The sequence below is a fragment of the Panulirus ornatus genome, chromosome 53, assembly GCF_036320965.1.
Source record: "Panulirus ornatus isolate Po-2019 chromosome 53, ASM3632096v1, whole genome shotgun sequence".
NCBI classification, from domain to species: Eukaryota; Metazoa; Arthropoda; class Malacostraca; order Decapoda; family Palinuridae; genus Panulirus; species Panulirus ornatus.
The window spans coordinates 19,944,423-19,966,298 of NC_092276.1; the positions used below are offsets into that span (position 1 = coordinate 19,944,423).

General features: G+C 41.3%; 1 protein-coding gene across 1 annotated transcript in view; it reads left to right on the top strand.

The window, feature by feature from the left end:
- LOC139765298 (WD repeat-containing protein 17-like) overlaps positions 1 to 21,876 on the top strand; it is a 446,388-nt gene that overhangs the window by 237,083 nt on the left and 187,429 nt on the right. Inside the window, exon 15 of the mRNA XM_071692684.1 lies at positions 11,241 to 11,369. Within this exon, the coding sequence (XP_071548785.1) occupies positions 11,241 to 11,369 (129 nt within the window). The remainder of the gene's footprint in view (positions 1 to 11,240; positions 11,370 to 21,876) is intronic.

Sequence of the window (21,876 nt, forward strand, 5' to 3'; positions counted from 1 at the left end):
GTAAGAGAGATGTGTGGAAATAAAAAGAGCATGGTTGAGAGAGCAGAAGAGGGTGTTTTGAAGTGGTTTGGACACATGGAGAGAATGAGTGAGGAAAGATTGACCAAGAGGATATATGTGTCGGAGGTGGAGGGAACGAGGAGAAGAGGGAGACCAAATTGGAGGTGGAAAGATGGAGTGAAAAAGATTTTGTGTGATCGGGGCCTGAACATGCAGGAGGGTGAAAGGAGGGCAAGGAATAGAGTGAATTGGAGCGATGTGGTATACCGGGGTTGACGTGCTGTCAGTGGATTGAATCAAGGCATGTGAAGCGTCTAGGGTAAACCATGGAAATCTGTGTAGGTATGTATATTTGCGTGTGTGGACGTATGTATATACATGTGTATGGGGGTGGGTTGGGCCATTTCTTTCGTCTGTTTCCTTGCGCTACCTCACAAACGCGGGAGACAGCGACAAAGTATAATAAAAGAATAAAATAATATATCCCTGGGGATAGGGGATTAAGAATACTTCCCACATATTCCCTGCGTGTCGTAGAAGGCGACTAAAAGGGGAGGGAGCGGTGGGCTGGAAATCCTCCCCTCTCGTTTTTTTTTTTTAATTTTCCAAAAGAAGGAACAGAGGGGGCCAGGTGAGGATATTCCGAAAAAGGCCCAGTCCTCTGTTCTTAACGCTACCTCGCTAATGCGGGAAATGGCGAATAGTTTGAAAAAAAAAAAAAAAAATATATATATATATATATATATATATATATATATATATATATATATATGCCCTGATTCAATCCACTAACAGCACGTCAACCTCGGTATACCACATCGATCCAGTTCACTCTATTCCTTGCCCTCCTTTCACCCTCCTGCATGTTCAGGCCCCGATCACACAAAATCTTTTTCACTCCATCTTTCCACCTCCAATTTGGTCTCCCACTTCTCCTCGTTCCCTCCACCTCCGACACATATATCCTCTTGGTCAATCTTTCCTCACTCATTATCTCCATGTGCCCAAACCATTTCAAAACACCCTCTTCTGCTCTCTCAACCACACTCTTTTTATTTTCACACATCTCTCTTACCCTTACATTACTTACTCGATCAAACCACCTCACACCACACATTGTCCTCAAACATCTCATTTCCAGCACATCCATCCTCCTGTGCACAAGTCTATCCATAGCCCACGCCTCGCAACCATACAACATTGTTGGAACCACTATTCCTTCAAACATACCCATTTTTGCTTTCCGAGATAATGTTCTCGACTACCACACATTCTTCAAGGCTCCCAGGATTTTCGCCCCCTCCCCCACCCTATGATCCACTTCCGCTTCCATGGTTCCATCCGCTGCCAGATCCACTCCCACATATCTAAAACACTTTACTTCCTCCAGTTTTTCTCCATTCAAACTTACCTCCCAATTGACTTGACCCTCAACCCTACTGTACCTAATAACCTTGCTCTTATTCACATTTACTCTTAACTTTCTTCTTTCACACACTTTACCAAACTCAGTCACCAGCTTCTGCAGTTTCTCACATGAATCAGCCACCAGCGCTGTATCATCAGCGAACAACAACTGACTCACTTCCCAAGCTCTCTCATCCCCAACAGACTTCATACTTGCCCCTCTTTCCAAAACTCTTGCATTTACTTCCCTAACAACCCCATCCATAAACAAATTAAACAACCATGGAGACATCACACACCCCTGCCGCAAATGTACATTCACTGAGAACCAATCACTTTCCTCTCTTCCTACACGTACACATGCCATACATCCTCGATAAAAACTTTTCACTGCTTCTAACAACTTGCCTCCCACACCATATATTCTTAATACCTTCCACAGAGCATCTCTATCAACTCTATCATATGCCTTCTCCAGATCCATAAATGCTACATACAAATCCATTTGCTTTTCTAAGTATTTCTCACATACATTCTTCAAAGCAAACACCTGATCCACACATCCTCTACCACTTATGAAACCACACTGCTCTTCCCCAATCTGATGCTCTGTACATGCCTTCCCCCTCTCAATCAATACCCTCCCATATAATTTACCAGGAATACTCAACAAACTTATACCTCTGTAATTTGAGCACTCACTCTTATCCGCTTTGCCTTTGTACAATGGCACTATGCATGCATTCCGCCAATCCTCAAGCACCTCACCATTAGTCGTACATACATTAAATAACCTTACCAACCAGTCAATAATACAGTCACCCCCTTTTTTAATAAATTCCACTGCAATACCATCCAAACCTGCTGCCTTGCCGGCTTTCATCGTCCGCAAAGCTTTTTCTACCTCTTCTCTGTTTACCAAATCATTTTCCCTAACCCTCTCACTTTGCACACCACCTCGACCAAGACACCTTATATCTGCCACTCTATCATCAAACACATTCAACAAACCTTCAAAATACTCACTCCATCTCCTTCTCAAATCCCCACAAATTGTTATCACCTCCCCATAAGCGCCCTTCACTAAAGTTCCCATTTGCTCCCTTGTCTTACGCACTTTATTTACCTCCTTCCAGAACATCTTTTTATTCTCCCTAAAATTTAATGATACTCTCTCACCCCAACTCTCATTTGCCCTCTTTTTCACCTCTTGCACCTTTCTCTTGACCTCCTGTCTCTTTCTTTTATACATCTCCCACTCAATTGCATTTTTTCCCTGCAAAAATCGTCCAAATGCCTCTCTTCTCTTTCACTAATAATCTTACTTCTTCATCCCACCACTCACTACCCTTTCTAATCAACCCACCTCCCACTCTTCTCATGCCACAAGCATCTTTTGCGCAATCCATCACTGATTCCCTAAATACATCCCATTCCTCCCCCACTCCCCTTACTTCCATTGTTCTCACCTTTTTCCATTCTGTACTCAGTCTCTCCTGGTACTTCCTCACACAAGTCTCCTTCCCAAGCTCACTTACTCTCACCACCCTCTTCACCCCAACATTCACTCTTCTTTTCTGAAAACCCATACAAATCCTCACCTTAGCCTCCACAAGATAATGATCAGATATCCCTCCAGTTGCACCTCTCAGCACATTAACATCTAAAAGTCTTAATATATATATATATATATATATATATATATATATATATATATATATATATATATATATATATATATATATATATATATATATATTGATTTATTTATTTATTTTGCTTTGTCACTGTCACCCGCGTTAGCGAGGTAGCGCAAGGAAAACAGACGAAAGAATGGCCCAACCCACCCACATACACATGAATATACGTACACGTCCACACACGCAAATAGGCATACCTATACATCTCAACGTATACATATATATACACACAGACATATACATATATACAGATGTACATAATTCATACTGTCTGCCTTTATTCATTCCCATCGCCACCTCGCCACACATAGAATATTATCCCCCTCCCCCCTCATGTGTGCGAGGTAGCGCTAGGAAAAGACAACAAAGGCCCCATTCGTTCGCACTCAGTCTCTAGCTGTCATGCAATAATGCCCAAAACCACAGCTCCCTTTCCACATCCAGGCCCCACACAACTTTCCCTGGTTTACCTCAGACGCTTCACATGCCCTGATTCAATCCACTGACAGCACGTCAACCCCAGTATACCACATCGATCCAGTTCACTCTATTCCTTGCCTGCCTTTCACCCTCCTGCATGTTCAGGCCCCGATCACTCAAAATCTTTTTCACTCCATCTTTCCACCTCCAATTTGGTCTCCCACTTCTCGTTCCCTCCACCTCCGACACATATATCCTCTTGGTCAATCTCTCCTCACTCATTCTCTCCATGTGCCCAAACCATTTCAAAACACCCTCTGCTCTCTCAACCACACTCTTTTTATTTCCACACATCTCTCTTACCCTTACATTATTTACTCGATCAAACCACCTCACACCACACGTTGTCCTCAAACATCTCATTTCCAGCACATCCATCCTCCTGCGCACAACTCTATCCATAGCCCACGCCTCGCAACCATACAACATTGTTGGAACCACTATTCCTTCAAACATAGCCATTTTTGCTTTCCGAGATAATGTTCTCGACTTCCACACATTCTTCAAGGCTCTCAGGTTTTTCGCCCCCTCCCCCACCCTATGATTCACTTCCGCTTCCATGGTTCCATCCGCTGCCGGATGCACTCCCAGATATCTAAAACACTTTACTTCCTCCAGTTTTTCTCCATTCAAACTTACCTCCCAATTGACTTGACCCTCAACCCTACTGTACCTAATAACCTTGCTCTTATTCATATATATATATATATATATATATATATTTTTTCATACTATTCGCCATTTCCTGCGATAGCGAGGTAGCATTAAGAACAGAGGACTGGGCCTTTGAGGGAATATCCTCACCTGGCCCCCTTCTCTGTTCCTTCTTTAAAAAAAAAATATATTTGTTTGCTTTGAAGAATGTATGTGAGAAATACTTAGAAAAGCAAATGGATTTGTATGTAGCATTTATGGATCTGGAGAAGGCATATGATAGAGTTGATAGAGATGCTCTGTGGAAGGTATTAAGAATATATGGTGTGGGAGGCAAGTTGTTAGAAGCAGTGAAAAGTTTTTATCGAGGATGTAAGGCATGTGTACGTGTAGGAAGAGAGGAAAGTGATTGGTTCTCAGTGAATGTAGGTTTGCGGCATTGGTGTGTGATGTCTCCATGGTTGTTTAATTTGTTTATGGATGGGGTTGTTAGGGAGGTGAATGCAAGAGTTTTGGAAAGAGGGGCAAGTATGAAGTCTGTTGGGGATGAGAGAGCTTGGGAAGTGAGTCAGTTGGATTTCGCTGATGATACAGCGCTGGTGGCTGATTCATGTGAGAAACTGCAGAAGCTGGTGACTGAGTTTGGTAAAGTGTGTGAAAGAAGAAAGTTAAGAGTAAATGTGAATAAGAGCAAGGTTATTAGGTACAGTAGGGTTGAGGGTCAAGTCAATTGGGAGGTGAGTTTGAATGGAGAAAAACTGGAGGAAGTGAAGTGTTTTAGATATCTGGGAGTGGATCTGGCAGCGGATGGAACCATGGAAGCGGAAGTGGATCATAGGGTGGGGGAGGGGGCGAAAATTCTGGGAGCCTTGAAAAATGTGTGGAAGTCGAGAAGATTATCTTGGAAAGCAAAAATGGGTATGTTTGAAGGAATAGTGCTTCCAACAATGTTGTATGGTTGCGAGGCGTGGGCTATGGATAGAGTTGTGCGCAGGAGGATGGATGTGCTGGAAATGAGATGTTTGAGGACAATGTGTGGTGTGAGGTGGTTTGATCGAGTAAGTAACGTAAGGGTAAGAGAGATGTGTGGAAATAAAAAGAGCGTGGTTGAGAGAGCAGAAGAGGGTGTTTTGAAATGGTTTGGGCACATGGAGAGAATGAGTGAGGAAAGATTGACCAAGAGGATATATGTGTCGGAGGTGGAGGGAACGAGGAGAAGAGGGAGACCAAATTGGAGGTGGAAAGATGGAGTGAAAAAGATTTTGTGTGATCGGGGCCTGAACATGCAGGAGGGTGAAAGGAGGGCAAAGAATAGAGTGAATTGGAGCAATGTGGTATACCGGGGTTGACGTGCTGTCAGTGGATTGAATCAGGGCATTTGAAGCGTCTGGGGTAAACCATGGAAAGCTGTGTAGGTATGTATATTTGCGTGTGTGGACGTATGTATATACATGTGTATGGGGGTGGGTTGGGCCATTTCTTTCGTCTGTTTCCTTGCGCTACCTCGCAAACGAGGGAGACAGCGGCAAAAAAAAAAAAATATATATATATATATATATATATATATTTATATATATATATATATTGAAAAGGATCACAATTTTTCGCGTGATCAAGATATTCCTATGAGTCCACAGAGAAAATGAAACACGATAAGTTCCCAAGTGCACTTTTGTGTAATAATCACATCATTAGGGGAGGCACAAGAGAGAAATATAAGTCAGTTCATATACACCGAAGATGAAGCTAGGACGCCATTTGGTAAACATGTGATTGTCCAAAACATATAGCGAGCGTTGCCTGATTGATATGGGTAAAACTGAAAGTGGATGGAGAGAGATGGGTGATTATTGGTGCCTATGCACCTGGGGATGAGAAGAAAGATTATGAGAGGCAAATGTTTTGGAAGGAGCTGAGTGAGTGTGTTAGCAGTTTTGATGCACAAGACCAGGTTATAATGATTGGTGATTTGAATGCAAAGGTGAGTAATGTGGCAATTGAGGGCATAATTGGTGTACATTGGGTGTTCGGTGTTGTAAATGGAAACGGTGAAGAGCTTGTAGATTTGTGTGCTGAAAAAGGACTGGTGATTGGGAATACCTGGTTTAAAAAGAGATATACATAAGTATATGTATGTAAGTGGGAGAGATGGCCAGAGAGCATTATTGGATTACGTGTTAATGGATAGGCACGTGAAAGAGAGACTTACGGATGTTAATGTTCTGAGAGATGCAAGTGGAGGGATGTCTGATCATTATCTTATGGAGGCGAAGGTGAAGATTTGTAGAGGTTTTCAGAAAAGAAGAGAGAATGTTGGGGTGAAAAGATTGGTGAGAGTAAGTGAGATTGGGAAGAAGACTTATGTGAGGAAGTACCAGGAGAGACTCAATGAAGAATGGAAAAAGGTTAGAGCATAGGATGTCAGGGGAGTGGGAGAGGAATGGGATGTATTTAGGGAAGCAGTGATGGCTTGTGCAAAAGATGCTTGTGCCACAAGAATCGTGGGAGGTGGGCAGATTAGAAAGGGTAGTTAGTGGTGGGATGAAGAAGTAAGATTGTTAGTGAAAGAGAAGAGAGAGGCATTTGGATGAGTTTTGCAGGGAAATAATGCAAATGACTGAGAGATATATAAAAGAAAAAGGCAGGAGGTCAAGAGAAAGGTGCAAGAGGTGAAAAAGGGGCCAAAGGAGAGTTGGGGTGAGAGAGTATCATTAAGTTTTATGGAGAGTAAAAAGATATGTTGGAAGGAGGCAAATAAAGTGCATAAGACAAGGGAACAAATGGGAACATCGGTGAAGGGGGCTAATGGGGAGGTAATAACAAGTAGTGGTGATGTGAAAAGGAGATGGAGTGAGTATTTTGCAGGTTTGTTGAAGGTATTCGATGATGGAGTGGCAGATATGGGGTGTTTTGGTCGAGGTGGTGTGCGGAGTAAGAGGGTTAGTGAGAATGATTTGGTAAACAGAGAAGAGGTAGTGAAAGCTTTGCAGAAGATAAAAGCCAGCAAGGCGGCCAGTTTGGATGGTATTGCAGTGGAATTTGTTATAAAAGGGGATGACTGTATTGTTGACTGGTTGGTAAGGATATCTAATGTATGTATGGCTCATGGGGAAGTGCCTGAGGATTGGTGGAATTCATGCATAGTGCCATTGTACAAAGGGAAAGAAGATAAAGGTGAGTACTCAAATTTCAGAGGTATAAGTTTATTAATATGCCTGGGAAGTTGTATGGGAGGGTATTGATTGAGGGGGTGAAGGCATGTACAGAGCATCAGATTGGGGAAGAGCAGTTTGGTTTCAGAAGTGATAGAGGATGTGTGGATCAGGTGTTTGCTTTGAAGAATGCATGTGAGAAATACTTAGAAAAACAAATGTATTTGTATGTAACATTTATGGATCTAGAGAAGGCATATGATAGAGTTGATAGAGATGCTCTGTGGAAGGTATTAAGAATATATGGTGTGGGAGGCAGGTTGCTAGAAGCAGTGAAAAGTTTCTCTCGAGGATGTAAATCATATGTTTGAGTAGGAAAAGAGGAGAGTTATTGGTTCTTGGTGATTTTTGGTTTGTGGCATGGGTGCTTGATGTCTCCATTGTTGTTTAATTTGTTTATGGATGGGGTTGTTAGGGAGGTGAATGCAAGAGTTTTGGAGAGAGGGACAAGTATGCAGTCTGTTGTGGATGAGAGGGCTTGGGAAGTGAGTCAGTTGTTGTTCGCTGATGATACAGTGTTGGTGTCTGATTCGTGTGAAAAACTGCAGAAGCTGGTGACTGAGTTTGGTAAAGTGTGTGAAAGAAGAAAGCTGAGAGTAAATGTGAATAAGAGCAAGGTTAATAGGTACAGTAGGGTTGAGGGACAAGTCAATTGGGAGGTAAGTCTGAATGGAGGATAATTGGAGGAAGTGAAGTGTTTTAGATATCTGGGAGTGGATTTGGCAGTGGATGGAACCATGGACGCACAAGTGAGTCACATGGCGGGGGAGGGGGCGAAAGTTCTGGGAGCGTTGAAGAATGTCTTAAAAGTGAAAACATTATCTCAGAAAGCAAAAATGGGTGTTTGAGGGAATAGTGGTTCCAACAGTGTCATATGGTTGCGAGGCATGGGCTATAGATAGTGTTGTGCAGAGAAGGGTGGATGTGTTGGAAATGAGATGGTTAAGGACAATATGTGGTGTGAGGTGGTTTGATCGAGTAAGTAATGAAAGGGTAGAAGAGAGGTGTGGTAATAAAAAGAGTGTGGTTGAGAGAGCAGAAGAGGGTGTGTTGAAATTGTTTGGTCACATGGAGAGAATGAGTGAGGAAATATTGACGAAGAGGATATATGTGTCAGAGGTGGAGGGAACGAGAATTGGGAGACCAAATTGGAGATGGATGGATGGAGTGAAAAAGAGTTTGAGCGATTGGGGCCTGAACATGCAGGAGGTTGAAAAGCGTGGAAGGAATAGAGTGAATTGGAACGATATGGTATACCGGGGTCGACGTGCTGTCAATGAATTGTACCAGGGCATATGAAGCATCTGGGGTAAACCATGGAAAGTTTTGTGGGGCCTGGATGTGGAAAGGGAGCTATGGTTTTGGTTCATTATACATGACAACTAGAGACTGAGTGTGAATGAATGTGGCCTTTGTTGTCTATTTCTAGCACTTCCTTGCATGCATGTGGGGGGAGGGGGTTGTCATTTCATGTTGGCGGGTTGGCGACGGGAATGAATATAGACAGCAAGTATGAGTATGTACATGTGTATATATGTATATGTCTGTATATGTATATATATGTTTACATTGAAATGTATAGGTATGTATATGTGCATGTGTGGAAATTTATGTATATACATGTGTATGTGGGTGGGTTGGTCCATTCTTTCCTCTGGTTCCTTTCGCTACCTCGCTGACGTGGGAGACAGCAACAAAGTATAATAGATAAATAAATCTCTGACACTTGTTCTCACCTGGCACTTCCTGTAGATGGTGGCCATGGCAATAGTCTCCATAACTAGAGAACTCTAGTGTCGCTTTATAGCTTTTTGTTTCTCATCCTGAAAAGGCTACTGGCAGAGGGCAGCTCTAGCACAGTTTTTGCAGAGGCTCTTTCCTGATGCTCCCACTGACTACTTCTACCTAATGCTCCTACATATAGTTCTTACCTATTACTTCTCTTTTTTTCTCCTTAATGATCCTGCCTACTACATCTGTCTATTGCTCCTACCATTTTGCCAAAAGGCAAAGTGCATAGTGCTCATTGCAGGAAAATCTAGAGTTACAGAGAATGAGCAGTGTGAGTTAGGTTTTGTCAAGTGTAATGCATAACAAGGACAGATTGTCTGTTTGTGGACAGAGTGTTATCAGTCTACATGTACATGAGACAGAAAGACAAGACCTTGGTCAGAGGAGTGCAGCTTAATAACCATTGAAGTACTGGCTTGCTGTACAGCTGTCACTAACTTTTCTGATACCCTGGTCAGTAGTACTGGCAATATACTTCCCTGGTCATTGGCTGTCTACTAACTACTGCCTGCTTAGTTAGGAAAGTACACTGCAACCACTGCTGTTTAAGGGCTAAGCTCCATCTATAACTCTGCTTCGTTGTCCATCCGCATGTGTGCAACTGAGTAAAGTTTAGAATATTTTTGTCCATGAAATGATAGAGTGGCATGCAAAGTAAGAGAAAATACTTAGAAAATGTTATACTGTAAGTAGCTTTGTGCTGGCCTAGACCATTGCTGAGTAAGAGACAGATTGGATGCAGGTAATACATGCATCTAACTTCTCTTGATAAGAGAAGACATGAAGATGTCAATTCTCTTGAATTTAGTTTCTCAATTTAATTGTACATCATACACAGGCACAGCATTTGTAGAAAATGACTTGAATATGTTTAGAAATGCTACACTGCATATAGTAAAAATGAGTGAGGAAGGAGAGTGGCTGGCACAAGGGAAGTAATACAAAAGGTTTTATTCCTTTTTTTCTCTTAAGCGTTCTTTCACACTTCTCTTTTATTTACTGTACAGGCACAGTGTTGATGTATGATAGTATGAATATGTTTAGAAATATTGCACTAACAGTAAAAATGAGTGTGAACAGGGAGGAAAGCTGGCACGTGTGGGAAGGATATTGGATTACTTCTGAGGAAATTAGTTAACCCTCTGGTACTGTTCTTCCAAAATTCTCCATCACTTCAAGGTTCCAATGAGAAAATTAGGTAGTTCATATATAATCTCTCATTTAAACAAAGGCCTAGCAAGAGTGGTGAGGGACACAGATGCTAGCCTCCTTTATCTTTTGTAATGTCCTATTAGAATCACTGAGCTACTTATTTCTTTACATTTCTTTTTTTATTCTTCTTCACCTACTGTACCAACTGATACACATGATAACTGGTCCTTCTCATCACTTATGTTATCCAACAATCTATGTAATTTCTGCTGTGTCACCATGTACACATAATGATTAAGTTGATGGCTCTACCCCTATGATGGTAGTTAAAAGGGTACTGATATGAGTAGAAATTTTTCCATTGCTTACCTGGTGACAGAAGAGGTCTTTGGAGGCTATTGATAGAACGGTAAGTCATTTAGATATTCAAATAGAGGTTGGAAAAGTTATATCATCATGGGAGCAGTCCTCCAAAGAATGGCAGATGCTGATGGGAGCAGTTTGAGGGTTAAAGCATGTAAGATGTGGTTTCTTCATTGACATAATAGTGCATAATTTTGATTGCTCTTTCACTGGATTTGGAACTGCTGTTTTTTCGTGAGCACTTTCCTGTTATCATACCAACATTAGTGATGTTCTTTGAATAAAAATGTCATATACCTAATTTTGTTGGTGCTTCTTATTTTCCAGAGGTACCCATCTAATGCATGTAAGTTTTCTTAGTGCTAATCTTTATTGGGAGCAGAATGTCATTTTTAAGATAATTAACCCATGAAGTGATTTTAGAATAAACAAATAAGCCTTACAGTTTTTATGATGCAGTCCTTTCTTTTACCATATACAGGGTGATGTACGAGTGAGGAACCTGTGGGACCTTGTGTATGTGTTGCAGGGACATACCGACATCTCTCAACTCTCTCCAAACTATACTCAGTCCATCATGCATCATTCTCACCTCATCAAGTGCTCACTGGTTAGTCTGCTTTTTAGCTAATATTCTGTTTTATTTTGTGAGTTCTTACCACGTTCTTCATCAACTGTTGACTCATAAGCTTACCTTCATTACTTTGTGATGAGTCCCATTTCTTGATGTAATTCTTCTCTTAATTCAACAGGTCCATGTTGATAAGTTCTCTTATCAGTCCTTTTTTCTTCTTTTTTAATTTTTCTGTCCTTTTTCTTGATTTGCACAGTCTCCCTTAAGGGGCTGGTCTATCATCACTTTTTATTTTTTTCTGTCAGGCCTCATTTTAATTCAAGGATCAGTACCTGAGACTGGTGCTCCTTTTATATCTAAATTTTCCATTGATTAGCATGGTTTTGATTTTGCACATTCTTAAAGAAACCTGAATTCTGATGTGTTGCATTCTTTTTTTTCATTGAGGATGGAGCATAAAAACATCTTAATCATTGTATTTATTTATCAAAAATGTTTTCATGCAAGAATCATTACTTGCCTTTCATCCCTCTAATCCTCTTATAATGCTGTTGAAGCCATATAGTTGAATCAGCAAGGCAAACAAATACATGACAAAGTAATGCTAGTCATGCTCTGTGCATACAAAAGATGAGGTTTTTGAAAGCTGAAAAGCCTTTTTTTTCTCTGAAGCAGTACCCTGAGAGCATGAGATATCCTTCAGGAGTATAAGGTTACGTTCCATCATAACTCCATACATTTGGTAAGGAAGCACAGTGTTGCTCACCCATTTTGAATGATCCATCAATCTCTGAACCCCTGCTCAACTATTGGGGCCCATTGTCACAGCAAAGCAGTGCCTACATCCTGGCTGACATTATCTTCCCACAGGCTCACAGAAACTAGAGCTCTCTTATTTTCATGGATTGCAGTGTTAGCCTATGGATGCAACCAAAAGGCATAGAAAAAGTTGCTTTTTATAGATAGGGTAGGCCAGGCAGTGAAGAAAAGCAACCAAGAAAAGAAATGTGGGTTTTTGACGAATAAAAAACCTTTTCACTCTTGAAAAATCTTTTCGCACTGAGATGGTATCCTCTGAGCAGATTTTTGCTATTACAAGCTGCTCATAGAGTACTGGCCTAGAGAGTGAGAATTTTTCATTCTACAAAACCCTTATTTCTCTCCTTGGCTATTACCCTGCAAGCATGAGAGCTTACTATCATGAACAAGGAAGGTTAGAGAAAAGATTTTCTGTAAAGATCCAACAAGAAATTAACTCCCATCATAGATGATTGATGTACCAAAAACTGACTTTCCAGGAGGAAGAAACCCTGGAGCCATACAGATTAGATCCAGTACCTCTGAACTAAAGAAGCATATGTCAAAGTGGATAAAAATGGGGCCAGAGGCCGCTATTCTGGATTTCTCCAGTTAAGGCCTTTTGAGGAAGACTAATTTAGGTGCCACCTTCCTCAGCATTATGTTCTGTAGCATAAAGTGTGGGATGAGACAGTGAGGTGAGTGTCCTGCTCCAGGTAGAGAAAAAGTTTTCTTTGAAAAAACTATAGAAGTCCAAAAGATTTGGTGAAATTTAACTACCCTAGGGCATAATGCTAAGTGAAACTTTCCAAGAATAGATAACACTGAAACCATTTCAAAATCTAATGGTAACATTATTGAACAAAAACTGAGGCTTAGTTAAGATTACCCCTGGAAGTTTTGTTAATGAGAAACAAGTTTGTGTCTGGACAAGGCATGTAAATTGCAGATTCTTTTCCAGAGCCAAAAGTTACAAGGAAAAGAGTTTTTCTAAAAAGACTTGGAAAAACTAAACCTGTTATGAAAGATTTGTCTTAAACCAAAGGAAAAGGCAACCAGTTATCTCAGAAAAGAGGCCTAAGGTGAATAGCCCAGTATAAAGTCTGTCACATTAATGTCAAAATCCAAGAAAGGGATTCTTGATAGGCACTGTTATAAAAGCAAAAAGTATGACTAACCAAGTTATTGTCACAAATAAAGACAGAAGGGAATTGTAAACATAATCCTTCAGTATATTCCACTGCCTTGAACTTTGAGGAAGGCCTAAAATATTTCCCCAAGCCAAGATGGCGCTATCTATAAGTAAAGGATGAATTAGTCATGTAAATGTTATCCATCAAGCATACGCCAACGCTTTTGCAGTAGAAATGTTTGGATGAAACATATTTGTAACTCCCAAAACTCAGGATTCAAGGTCAGAGTCTTACTAGGACTAATGGTGGTTCAGACAAACAAGGAAGTCATTTGTAGTGTACAGGAAAGCTGAAGCAGATTCTGGCATTGACTTTGGTTGGTTGTCCTATCTTAAGGTTACCAAGGTGACTAAACTCAGAGAAAGAAATTTATTTGAGAGGAACTTGGCCTAGAACATGAACTGGGGAAAGGAGAATCTGGTTCCAGTGATTCCAGTGCAAGTAAGAACACATCAGTTTCACAGGACCTTAAGTGGAAATCTGCCCAGACATTACAAACCTCATTGAAAAGAGAAACTTGCAAAAGGGGGTTCTTAGATATGGTTAAGTAAAGATTAAACTCTTATGATAGGCAAAGATTTGCAAGAACTTCTGGTTACTAAGACTGGACAGATAGGGTACAACCCATCAGGAAAATATTTTTGCTATACCCTTTGGGCATTATGGGTGAAGAACTCTGGAGCTAGCAGACTCTCATGTTGATCTGAAAAGACATCTTTATTCTTATCCAGCACCTTGCAGCTACCTGACCCTTGAAGAACAAGAGTCCCCCCCTGGATTAAGTATGTGTCCAAAACCTCAAACAGATTTCATGAAGGCTCCAAGGCATGGTCTCTGAATGCTCTAAGTTGATTCACCCACTAAGGAATTGAGAAGGATTCTTTCTTCTTTTTTAAGATATCATCTTTCACTTACCCAGAATCTGCTTCTGAAGCTGTCCAGACATCAAGTTTAGGGCATGTAAGACATTCACAGCCTCATATAATTCCCAACTTGTCCATAGGAAAACAAAGAGAATCAAATTGAATACCACTCCATCTCCATCCTTGAGAAACTTGGTTGGTAGCAAAGCAGAATTTGAGGATGATAGATACACAATTAAATTCTCCATGAAATAAGCCTAGGTCTGGTGTAGTTACTTTTAAAATGTGACATCACAAAAAATCAACTAAAGTAAATTACCAGTGTATGATGAATGTTTTTTAAGAGCAAAGTGTGGCATATTCTGCAAATAAATGTTAGATGAAGTTTTGTGTAAACTATCCATGAGGTAGGAAGAAAGAATTCTACCTCTCTATTCCCTGCATGTCATAGAAGGCAACTAAAGGGGCAGGAGTAGGTGGCTGGAAACCCTATCCTTTTTTTATTTCAATTTCTATAAGAGGAAACAGAAGAAGGAGCCAGACAGGAAGTGCTCATCCTCCTTGAAGGCTCAGATTGGGTTGTTTAAATGTGTGTGGATGTAACCAAAATGAGAAGGGAGGAGAGATAGGTTGTATGTTTTAGAAAAGACCCCTTGATGTTCTAGCTCTGAGTGAAAAAAGGATAAAGGAGAAGAATGGTTTGGAAATATCTTGGGAGTAAAGTCAGGGGTTGGTGAGAGGACAAAAAGCTCCAGATGTAGTTGTGATAGACTGTAAGGAAGTGATTTCTGGATTAATGTGGGTAAAACTAAAAATGATTGGCAAGAGATGGGTGATTATTTGTGCTTATGTACCTGGCCATGAGAAGAAAGATCATGAGAGGCAAGTATTTTAGGAGCGCCTGAGTGAGTGTGTCAGTAGTTTTCATTTATGAGACTGGGTATTAGTGATGGGTGATTTAAATGCAAAGGTAAGTAATGTGGCAGTTGAGGGTATGATTGGGGGGCATGACTATTCAGTGTTATGAATGGAAATGGTGAAGAGTTTGTGGAGATATGTGCTTAAAAAAGACTGGTGATTGGGAATACTTGGTTTAAAAAGAGGGATAAACACAGGTATACATATGTTAGTAGGAAAGATGGTCAGAGGGCATTATTAGATTCCATATTGATTGATAAAGTGTTTAAAAAAGAGACATAAATGTAAATGTACTTAGTGGGGCAGTTGGTAGAATGTCTGATCACTAGCTTTTGGAGATGAGGATGAAGATTCATAGAAGTTTTGCAAAATAGGAAACAATGTAAGGGAGAAGTGAGTGGTGAGAGTAAGTGAGCTTGGAAAGGAGATGTGTGAAGAAAAAAAGGGAGAGATTGAGTGTAGAATGGCAAAATGTGAGAGTAAATGAGGTGATAGGAGTGGGTAAGGAATGGGAGGTATATGAAAAAGCATTGATAACATGTGGAAGAGGTGTGTGTAGCATGTAAAAGGTGGGAGGTGGGCAGATTAGAGAGGTAGTGAGTAGTGGGATGAAGAAGTAAAGTTGTTAGTGAAAGAGAAAAGAGAGGCATCTGGGGAGTAATTACAGGGAAAGAGTGAAGATGATTAGATGTATAAGGGAAGGTGGAAAGTGGCAGGAGGTCAAGAGGAAAGTTGAGGAGTTAAAAAAAAAAGGCAAATGAGAGTTGAGGTGAGCGAGTATCAGTAAACTTTAGGAAGAATAAAAAGATGTTTTAGAAGGAGGTAATTGATGTGCAGAAGACATCAGAACAAATGGGAACAACGATGAAGGGGGCAAAAGAGGGAAGTGATAACAGGTAGTGTTGAAGTGAGGTGGGTATGGAGTGAGTATTTTGAAGGACTGTTAATTGTGTTTAATGATAGAGTGGCAAATTTAGGGTATTTTGGTCATGGTGGTATGCAAAGTGAGAGTCATGGAGAGTGGTTTGGTGAAGAGAGAAGAGGTTGTGAAAGCCTTATGTGAGATGAAATGCAGCAAGGAAGCTGGAGTGGATGGTATTACTGTTGAATTTTCAAAGAAAGGGGGTGACTGTTTTTGATTGGTTATTAAGAATATTCATTGAATGTATAGATCATGGTGAGGCACCTGAGGAGTGGCATAATGCTCATATAGTACCATTGTACAAAGGTGAGGGAGATAAGGATGAGTTTTCAAACTACAGGACATTATGAGTTTCTTGAGTATACCTGGTAAGTTGTATGGGAGGGTATTGATTGAGAGGGTGAAGGTATTACAAAGCATCAGATTGAGGAGGAGCAGTGTGTTTTCAGAAGTGATAGAAGCTGTGTAGATCTGTATATAGCATTTATGGATCTGGAGAAAGCATATTATAGAGTTGATAGAGATCTTTTGTGGAAGGTCTTAAGAATATATGGTGTAGAAGGAAAGCTACTAGATGCAGAGAAGTTTTGTCAAGGGTGTAAGGCTCATGTATGAGTAGCAAGGGAGGAGTGAAGGAAAGGTTGATGCAGAGGATATATGTGTTATAAGTGAAGGGAACAAGGAGAATAAGGAGACCAAATTGGAGATGGAAGGATGGAGTGAAAATAATTTTGAGCAGTTGGGGCCTGAAGATGCTGGAGTGTGAAAGGCATGCAAAGAGTGTATTGGAATGATATGGTATACTGGATGAGAGGGCTTGGGAAGCGAGTCAGTTGTTGTTTGCTATTGATATAGTGCTGGTAGTTGATTTGGGTGAGAAACTTCAGAAGTTGGTGATTGAGTTTGGTAAACTGTGTGTGAAAGAAGAGAGTTGAGAGTAAATGTGGACAAGAGCAAAATTATTAGGTTCAGTAGGGTTGAGGGACAAATTGACTGGGAGGTAAGTTTGAATGGAGAAAAACTGGAGGAGAGTGAAGTGTTTTAGATGCCTGGGAGTGAACTTAGCAGTACATGGAACCTTGGAAGTGGAAGTGAGTCACAGGGTGTGGGAGAGGTGAAGGTTTTGGGAGCATTGAAGAGTGTGTAGAAGCTGAGAACATTATCTCGGAGAGTGAAAATGGGTATGTTTGAAGGAATAGCAGTTTCAACAATGTTATATTGTTGCGAAGCATGGGCTATAGATAGGGTCGTTCAGAGGAGGGTGGATTTGTTGGAAATGAAATGTTTGAGGACATTATGTGGTGTGAGGTGGTTTAATTGAGTAAGTGATGAAAGGGTCAGAGAGGTGTGTGGTAATAGGAAGTGTGTGGTTGAGAGAGTAGAAGAAGGTGTATTGAAATGGTTTTATCACATGGAAAGAATGAGTGAGAAAAGATTGACAAATAGGTAATATGTGTTAAAGGTGGAGGGAAGGAGAAGTGGGAGACCAAATTGGAGGTGGAAAGATGGAGTGAAAAAGATTCTGAGAGATCGGGACCTGAACATTCAGTAGGGTGAAAGAAGTGCAAGGAATAGACTGAATAGGAAAGATATCGTATACCGAGGATGATGTGCTATCAATTGATTGAACCAGGGCATGTGAAGTGTCCGGAGTAAACCATGGAAAGGTCTGTGGGCCTCGGATGTGGAAAGGGAGCTTTGGTTTTGGTGCATTACACATGATTACACATGACAGCTAGAGACTGGGTGAGAACGAGTGTGACCTTTTTTTTTTATTTTTTGTCTCTTCCTTGTGCTACCTCACTGGAGGGGGATGCTCTTTTATGCTGGGCATGGTGGGAATGGGAATGGATGAAGGCAGCAAGTATGAATATGTACATGTGTATATATGTATATGTCTGTGTCTGTATGTGTGCATGTGCAGTGTGGTTTCAGAAGTGGTAGAGGATGTGTGGATCAGGTGTTTCCTTTGAAGAATGTATGTGAGAAATACTTAGAAAAGCAAATGGATTTGTATGTAGCATTTATGGATCTGGAGAAGGCATATGATAGAGTTGATAGAGATGCTCTGTGGAAGGTATTAAGAATATATGGTGTGGGAGGCAAGTTGTTAGAAGCAGTGAAAAGTTTTTATCGAGGATGTAAGGCATGTGTACGTGTAGGAAGAGAGGAAAGTGATTGGTTCTCAGTGAATGTAGGTTTGCGGCAGGGGTGTGTGATGTCTCCATGGTTGTTTAATTTGTTTATGGATGGGGTTGTTAGGGAGGTGAATGCAAGAGTTTTGGAAAGAGGGGCAAGGATGAAGTCTGTTGGGGATGAGAGAGCTTGGAAAGTGAGTCAGTTGTTGTTCGCTGATGATACAGCGCTGGTGGCTGATTCATGTGAGAAACCGCAGAAGCTGGTGACTGAGTTTGGTAAAGTGTGTGAAAGAAGAAAGTTAAGAGTAAATGTGAATAAGAGCAAGGTTATTAGGTACAGTAGGGTTGAGGGTCAAGTCAATTGGGAGGTGAGTTTGAATGGAGAAAAACTGGAGGAAGTGAAGTGTTTTAGATATCTGGGAGTGGATCTGGCAGCGGATGGAAACATGGAAGCGGAAGTGGATCATAGGGTGGGGGAGGGGGCGAAAATTCTGGGAGCCTTGAAGAATGTGTGGAAGTCGAGAACATTATCTCGGAAAGCAAAAATGGGTATGTTTGAAGGAATAGTGGTTCCAGCAATGTTGTATGGTTGCGAGGCGTGGATTATGGATAGAGTTGTGCGCAGGAGGATGGATCTGCTGGAAATGAGATGTTTGAGGACAATGTGTGGTGTGAGGTGGTTTGATCGAGTAAGTAACGTAAGGGTAAGAGAGATGTGTGGAAATAAAAAGAGCGTGGTTAAGAGAGCAGAAGAGGGTGTTTTGAAATGGTTTGGTCACATGGAGAGAATGAGTGAGGAAAGATTGACCAAGAGGATATATGTGTCGGAGGTGGAGGGAACGAGGAGAAGAGGGAGACCAAATTGGAGGTGGAAAGATGGAGTGAAAAAGATTTTGTGTGATCGGGGCCTGAACATGCAGGCCTTTGTACAATGGCACTATGCACGCATTCCGCCAATCCTCAGGCACCTCACCATGAGTCATACATACATTAAATAACCTTACCAACCAGTCAACAATACCGTCACCCCCTTTTTTTGATAAATTCCACTGCAATACCATCCAAACCTGCTGCCTTGCCGGCTTTCATCTTCTGCAAAGCTTTTACTACCTCTTCTCTGTTTACCAAATCATTTTCCCCAACCCTCTCACTTTGCACACCACCTCGACCAAGACACCCTATATCTGCCACTCTATCATCAAACACATTCAACAAACCTTCAAAATACTCACTCCATCTCCTTCTCACATCACCACTACTTGTTATCACCTCCCCATTAGCGCCCTTCACTGAAGTTCCCATTTGCTCCCTTATCTTACGCACTTTATTTACCTCCTTCCAGAACATCTTTTTATCCTCCCTAAAATTTAATGATACTCTCTCACCCCAACTCTCATTTGCCCTCTTTTTCACCTCTTGTACCTTTCTCTTGACCTCCTGTCTCTTTCTTTTATACATCTCCCACTCAATTGCATTTTTTCCCTGCAAAAATCGTCCAAATGCCTCTCTCTTCTCTTTCACTAATAATCTTACTTCTTCATCCCACCACTCACTACCATCTCTAATCAACCCACCTCCCATGCTTCTCATGCCACAAGCATCTTTTGCGCACTCCATCACTGATTCCCTAAATACATCCCATTCCTCCCCCACTCCCCTTACTTCCATTGTTCTCACCTTTTTCCATTTTCCATCGCTGTCTCCCGCGTTTGCGAGGTAGTGCAATGAAACAGACGAAAGAAATGGCCCAACCCACCCCCATACACATGTATATACATACGTCCACACACGCAAATATACATACCTACACAGCTTTCCATGGTTTACCCCAGACTCTTCACATGCCCTGATTCAATACACTGACAGCACGTCAACCCCGGTATACCACATCGATCCAATTTACTCTATTCCTTGCCCTCCTTTCACCCTCCTGCATGTTCAGGCCCCGATCACACAAAATCTTTTTCACTTCATCTTTCCACCTCCAATTTGGTCTCCCACTTCTCATTCCCTCCACCTCCGACACATATATCCTCTTGGTCAATCTTTCCTCACTCATTCTCTCTATGTGCCCAAACCATTTCAAAACACCCTCTTCTGCTCTCTCAACCATGCTCTTTTTATTTCCACACATCTCTCTCACCCTTTCGTTACTTACTCGATCAAACCACCTCACACCACGCATTGTCCTCAAACATTTCATTTCCAGCACATCCATCCTCCTGCACACAACTCTATCCATTGCCCACGCCTCGCAACCATACAACATTGTTGGAACCACTATTCCTTCAAACATACCCATTTTTGCTTTCCGAGATAATGTTCTCGACTTCCACACATTCATCAAGGCTCCCAGAATTTTCGCCCCCTCCCCCACCCTATGATCCACTTCTGCTTCCATGGTTCCATCCATTGCCAGATCCACTCCCAGATATCTAAAACACTTTACTTCCTCCAGTTTTGCTCCATTCAAACTTACCTCCCAATTGACTTGACCCTCAACCCTACTGTACCTAATAACCTTGCTCTTATTCACATTTACTCTTAACTTTCTTCCTTCACACACTTTACCAGTCACCAGCTTCTGCAGTTTCTCACATGAATCAGCCACCAGCGCTGTATCATCAGCGAACAACAACTGACTCACTTCCCAAGCTCTCTCATCCACAACAGACTGCATACTTGCCCCTCTTTCCAAAACTCTTGCATTCACCTCCCTAACAACCCCATCCATGAACAAATTAAACAACCATGGAGACATCACACACACCTGCCGCAAACCTACATTCACTGAGAACCAATCACTCTCCTCTCTTCCTACACGTACACATGCCTTACATCCTCGATAAAAACTTTTCACTGCTTCTAACAACTTGCTTCCCACACCATATATTCTTAATACCTTCCACAGAGCATCTCTATCAACTCTTATCATATGCCTTTTCCAGATCCATAAATGCTACATACAAATCCATTTGCTTTTCTAAGTATTTCTCACATACATTCTTCAAAGCAAATACCTGATCCACACATCCTCTACCACTTCTGAAACCACACTGCTCTTCCCCAATCTGATGCTCTGTACATGCCTTCACCCTCTCAATCAATACTCTCCCATATAATTTACCAGAAATACTCAACAAACTTATACCTCTGTAATTTGAGCACTCACTCTTATCCCCTTTGCCTTTGTACAATGGCACTATGCACACATTCCGCCAATCCTCAGGCACCTCACCATGAATCATACATACATTAAATAACCTTACCAACCAGTCAACAATACAGTCGCCCCCTTTTTTGATAAATTCCTCTGCAATACCATCCAAACCTGCTGCCTTGCCGGCTTTCATCTTCCGCAAAGCTTCTACTACCTCTTCTCTGTTCAACAAATCATTTTCCCTAACCCTCTCACTTTGCACACCACCTTGACCAAAACACCCTATATCTGCCACTCTATCATCAAACACATTCAACAAACCTTCAAAATACTCACTCCATCTCCTTCTCACATCACCACTACTTGTTATCACCTCCCCATTAGCCCCCTTCACTGAAGTTCCCATTTGCTCCCTTGTCTTATGCACTTTATTTACCTCCTTCCAAAACATCTTTTTATCCTCCCTAAAATTTAATGATACTCTCTCACCCCAACTCTCATTTGCCCTCTTTTTCACCTCTTGCACCTTTCTCTTGACCTCCTGCCTCTTT